General features: G+C 35.7%; 1 protein-coding gene across 1 annotated transcript; it reads left to right on the forward strand.

The window, feature by feature from the left end:
* The first annotated feature begins 4,341 nt into the window (after window positions 1-4,341).
* On the forward strand, window positions 4,342-5,071 carry LOC149237095 (plasmodesmata-located protein 5-like). The gene is made up of 2 exons (XM_089369143.1): window positions 4,342-4,443; window positions 4,559-5,071. Exons 1-2 carry the CDS (start codon window positions 4,342-4,344, stop codon window positions 5,069-5,071), a joined length of 615 nt encoding a protein of 204 aa, XP_089225269.1.
* The last annotated feature ends 422 nt before the right edge of the window (window positions 5,072-5,493 follow it).

Consider the following 5,493-nt stretch of genomic DNA (forward strand, 5'->3'; position numbering starts at 1 on the left):
GATTGATGGAATAATTTTCATATTCTCTCGCACATATTTCATGTCATTTTTTATGTATGTGGTTTTGATTACTGTTACTATAAATGCTGACCTACCTTTTGTGGAAGCAAGACATCGTCCTATATGGCTATGCTTATATGTAGGGGATTGGATTAGGAAGAAAGGTGTAAGATCTTCAAGCTAAAGTAGGGTCTCCAAAGTTAACCAAAGGGTCTACAAACTGAAATGATTTAGGAGGGTTTCATGTATGGACATACTATCTTACTTGTTGAGATGAAAAATATGCTTTTTCTTTAATTCTTGACGATTCATCTATAATTTGTGACATAATGTTTGATAGATCTAAGAGTAAGATCTATGGAGCAACATCTCCTTACTTCTGAAGATATTTAGAGGTAATATCAAGTTACATAAAATATCATTTTCTAAAACTTAATATAGTGAAAACGTAAATTTCATTACAATTATAACCACCATTTAAATGAAATTGAGTAAGCATCATAAGCATAAGAAAAAAATCCTATTTGAAGTTGTCCAATGTTGTGAACTAAGTTGGGAAAGATCCTTTTTCACCCAACCACAGGATTAGTTAAACATACAAATCTCTATTATTGGCCACACCTTAGCTAGGTCATGATACTATAAGGGGAATGATCAACACTCATGAAATTTGGGCTGGTGAAGGAAATCTCCTTCAAAGTCATGAGATAATTAATTAACTCCTCTCCCCTACTGATCGTCGGGCCTCCATAATCTCCATATGCCTCTCAGCAAACTAGGAAAGTGATTATTGAAGTCCCTTCATTATTACATAGTTCCTTGGTGATTTTATTTCCTCCTTCTTATTATGAGCACATAATACAATTCAAATCATAAATCCTTGGCTCAATTAGGTTCAAAATCTCTTCTATAAGTGTTTAGTAATAAAATTAAGTTTTGGTGAGCCTAGAACACTCTAACAATGATCTAACTCATTTTTTTGGTTGTATTTGGGCAACCAAATGATATTTGATTCACTAAGAAATCTACAACAAATATTCCACACATAAATAACTACATTCTACTCAAAAACTCCTTCTCTCAATGTTGATTTAAGCCTCTGTATTGAGTTATGAATGATTAAATTCCCACGAATGGATATTTCTAGTGGTTTTCCCCATTTTGCAACTCCATTAATTGACCGACTCCTGAAATTGAGATGGTTTGTTTCCAATACTACCTATCGAAATTAGATTCAACTTCTAAACAACCACCCAATCACCATGATTATAGTAAATAGTTGCTTCAACTATCAAGTTATTCTAGGATGGTGGGAAGGTAAGACTACAATTTCATATTTAAATTTGCAGGAAAATATATTTTTCTAGGAATTTCCTAGCAATTGTAGCATGTGTAGTTCTCACAACCTTGAAGAAACCATAACTAATTCTGAAAGCAATAATTGGTATGTGCTTATTATTAAAAATATTACTTAAATATTTTGAGGAAGTTAAATATCCATAATCCATCTATTTTTTTCACATAGACACTTTAACCTAAGAATATAGTAATTAAAACATAATTTAAAAAAAATAACCCCTTAATTTATTTTTTTAGTATAAATAAATATAAAATATCCTTAGTTTACTTTTTAGTATTTTTTCATCATTTTAATTCTATATAAATGAATTTTTTAATTTACATAAAAATATAGTCCCAGATAAAATATAAACTCATACCAAAAAAAACATTATATAAACTCATACCAAAAAAAACATTATTTATATTAACTTGATAGGAAAGAAACTTTATTTTAAATAGTAAAACATAAAATAATAATGATAACAACATCAGTCATTTAACTAAAAAATAATAAATATAACAAATAACAAATTTAGTAATAAAAATAATATTTTAATTTAATTCAATTTGTTGATGATGATGATGATGGTGGTGGTGGTTAACGTCCACTGAGACCCAATTGGTCTATCGGACTTATAATTTTCTTAGTTTCTAATTCTCTGGCTCCTCGTCTTTCTAGGTGAGATTGGTGTTGTAGCTTTCTTTTTTTTCTCTAGGATCTTCCAACTTTCTTTATCTTGCATCTCCTTCATCTCTTTTGGTTCTTGGGACATTGGCGTCTTAGCTTTGCGATCCACTGTGTTCGTCCTTTTGAAGATAGTCGGAGAAGAATTTTGGTCTAGGAGATCTGCTTCGTTGTTAAATGAAGATTTATTTTGTGCGGTATTCGAGTCCTCATAACTGTTGATGCTTCAGGGGTTGTCGAGTTCACTCTTTTGTTGCTGGGCAGGGCTTTCCCCTTGATTGTTTTGAGAGATGTTTCTCTCTTGCCTGATTTCTTGTGATTCAGAATTTTCTCGAGAGTATTCCTCTTTGATGACAGTGTAGTGTTCTTTTTGTGCTCCTTCCCACCATGTAGATCTGTGGTGATTTTTTCTAGTAGAATTTTTCTGGGAGGCTTTTGGGCAATATTTGGCTAGGTGGCGTGTCTCAAAGCAGGATCGACACCTGAAGAGGACACTTTCATAATCGAGTTTCTGGTTCCACACATAGTCTTTACTTGTTAGATGTATTTCAGCTGGGAATCCGACACTGAAGTCCATTTCCACACAGATGCGTGCATAGGTGGTTCTGGCATATTCCTCTGTTTTTGGGCACCTGCAGTAAAATTTTCCAATTGCATTTCCAATGGCTTTTAGTGAAGAGAAATTCCAGAGATGCAAGGGTAGGTTTGGCAATCTCACCCAAACTGGTGCTGAGGTTATGACTGTTGTTGAGGGATCGAATGATGGGTTCCATGGCCTCATGAATAGGCCCGATTTTTCCCAAAACCAAGGGCCGGAATCTAGAATACATTGTCTTCTTTCAGGGTTTTCAAAATATACTATAAAGAAACCACTACTACAGGGATAGATATTAATTGCATCAGGGATTAGAGGCTTCCATACCTCCGAGATCCAACTGTGTAAAGCTGTTAGCCACGGCCAAAAACCACTGAATCGACAGATTAGAGCACTTTCAGAGAACTTCAAAGCCTCATCAAGTGAAGCCTGGACCACCTGGACAGTGGGAACTAGGGCTTCACTGAAGATATGGACTGGAGCTTGCCCCCAGAGGCAAATAGTATATATATATATATATATATATTAACAATGATATGTAAAATGTAATACTTAAATTTAATAAATAAATATAAAATTAAAAACAAATATATATATATATATATATATATATATATATATAAAATAATAATATGTAAGATGTAATGCTTAAATTTAATCAATAAATGTAAAATTAAAAACAAAAATATTTTGAAATATAAATAAGATATAAATAGTAATTTTAAATTAAAATTTATTTTATCATAGAACTCACAATATTAACATAACATTATATTTCATAATTATATTTAATTCATAAATATATAAAAACTTAATATTTACCATAACCATTTTTCTAAACACATTATCTTCTTTTATAATAAATCAATGTTATTAATGTTAAATTTAAAATATAAAATTAAAAATATGTTAAGAAAAATGTCAAACTTATTTGTGTATAAATTCACTCCCTCAACCGACCTGGAGTATGCCATAAAACTGCTTCTGCTTGGTTAAGAGCTCGTCTTCCTCGGACGTAAGGAAACAGGTTAACGGCCCAAGACCCAGAGGCATCTGGCAGGAGTGAAAGCCTGCTCCCTTACGGACCACCAGCGGGTTATTACAGGTGGCGTGGTTTTCCTTGATAACGGTGATGAGTCAAACCGATATTCGTGGATAGCAGCCAGAAATGGTTGTCCTCACTATTGGTTTGACACCTGAATTTGATAGATTTTGCCACCTTCGAAAAAAAAAAAAAAATTCACTCCCTCATTTCAGGCAGCAACAAAAATAACTCTTTCAACTTAAAATATGATTCGATTTTATCGGTCTTTGGTTGTATAGATTTACACAAAATTTATGCAACGACAAAAGGGAATCTCTTTTGACTTATTCTTGAAGTGGTGTTGTCGCAATCAACTTCTCGCAGTAGGAAAATTTCAACCCTTGTGCGGTCGCAACCAACCATTTCAGCGGACCTGCCTAATAAAAATCGGACTCTGCTACCATAAAATTTGTTCAGCGAATCTAACCATTATGAATCATGGAAATATGGGGAGTAGGCAGCGGGTCACAGTCAAATCACAAGAGCAACCAGGACAAATTTTTTCTGGTGAAGGCAAGTTGGGCACGCTTCTAATTTTCATTTTCAGTGACAGTATTCCACGCACTAGAAAATATGAAAATTAATACTGCAAGTTCAACTTTATAAGGCCATTGGATTACAATAGCTGCTCCAATAATGCCATGCCTTCTGGGCGCAACTGAACTCGGCACAGACGCGCGAGAGGACGTGGTTATGGCGACGCACATGAAATCAGTGCTTGGCAGTGTGTTACTTATAGTAATTCTAGCTGGTACGGGTATGCGCTTAGGAGTTGCTGATCTAGAGACTCCCACCGTGGAGCAAATGTGGAGAGAGTGGCAATTATACATATACAAATGGTAGCGCGTTTCAGCTTAATCTAAACAAGCTTTTGGATTCGCTGGTGAACAATGTTTATGACAGCGGATTCAATACCTCTAGTATTGCTGCTCAGGGGCCAAACATCAATAGTACTGTTTACGGGCTTGTCCAGTGCAGGGGAGATTTAAGTTCCTCAGATTGCAAACAGTGCGCATCCATGGTCAAAGCAAATCTTGTTCGGGCATGCCACAACACTTCTGGATTCATTCAACTGGACGGCTGCTTCTTGCGTTACGACGATCATAAATTCTACAACGATATTGAGAGTACGAAGGAGACACCAAGTATTATTATTTGTAACACTGGGAACAGCAGTCAGCCACAGCAGTTCACAGATGCTATTAAGGCCCGCTTCTCACATATTACCCTTGAAGCTGCTCAGAGTCCCAAACTTTTCGCTGCAGATACCTTCTACTTTAACGGGGATCATCTACAGCTTAGCGCAGTGTTGGAGAGATCTGTCCAGGACAAGCTGCGGATCGTGCCTAACTTATGCGTTAGATAATATATTCAAATGCCAACCTGGAGCTCTTGGGGCACAATTCAGATCTCAGAACTGCTACTTGCTTTACGAGGTTTATGCATTCTTCCACAGTTCCGTTATCTCGCCACCCCCAGCAGAAAGTTTTCCCGTATCCTCCGGTATATTCTTCACCTACTTTACAACGATAGGTAATCTAGTGGTAATTTAATTCTGGGCAACTAAGACAGAAACCTACTGAGAATAATTGTGCAATTTTGCAGAACGAAACAAATCTAGGACGTTTGCGATAATTCTTGGCGTAGTAGCCGTCTGTACGTTTGGATTAATTGCTGCCATGGTGAATTCAGGAGGAAATGTTTGTCGAATCTCGAACGTACCGAAGAGACGCCTAGAAAATAAGTGATAAAAGCTTCCCTCGCCCACAAAGCCTGCTTTCATAGATC

The sequence above is a fragment of the Pinus tabuliformis genome, chromosome 8 (assembly GCF_031772625.1).
Source record: "Pinus tabuliformis cultivar Carrire ecotype Pingquan chromosome 8, CPIR1, whole genome shotgun sequence".
Taxonomy (NCBI): Eukaryota; Viridiplantae; Streptophyta; class Pinopsida; order Pinales; family Pinaceae; genus Pinus; species Pinus tabuliformis.

Coding starts and splice junctions, on each gene's coding strand:
- LOC149237095 (XM_089369143.1), top strand. CDS start 4,342: ATGCCATGCCTTCTGGGCGCAACTGAACTCGGCACAGACGCGCGAGAG. Junction 4,444..4,558: donor TTGGCAGTGTGTTACTTATA/GTAATTCTAGCT, acceptor AGCGCGTTTCAG/CTTAATCTAAACAAGCTTTT.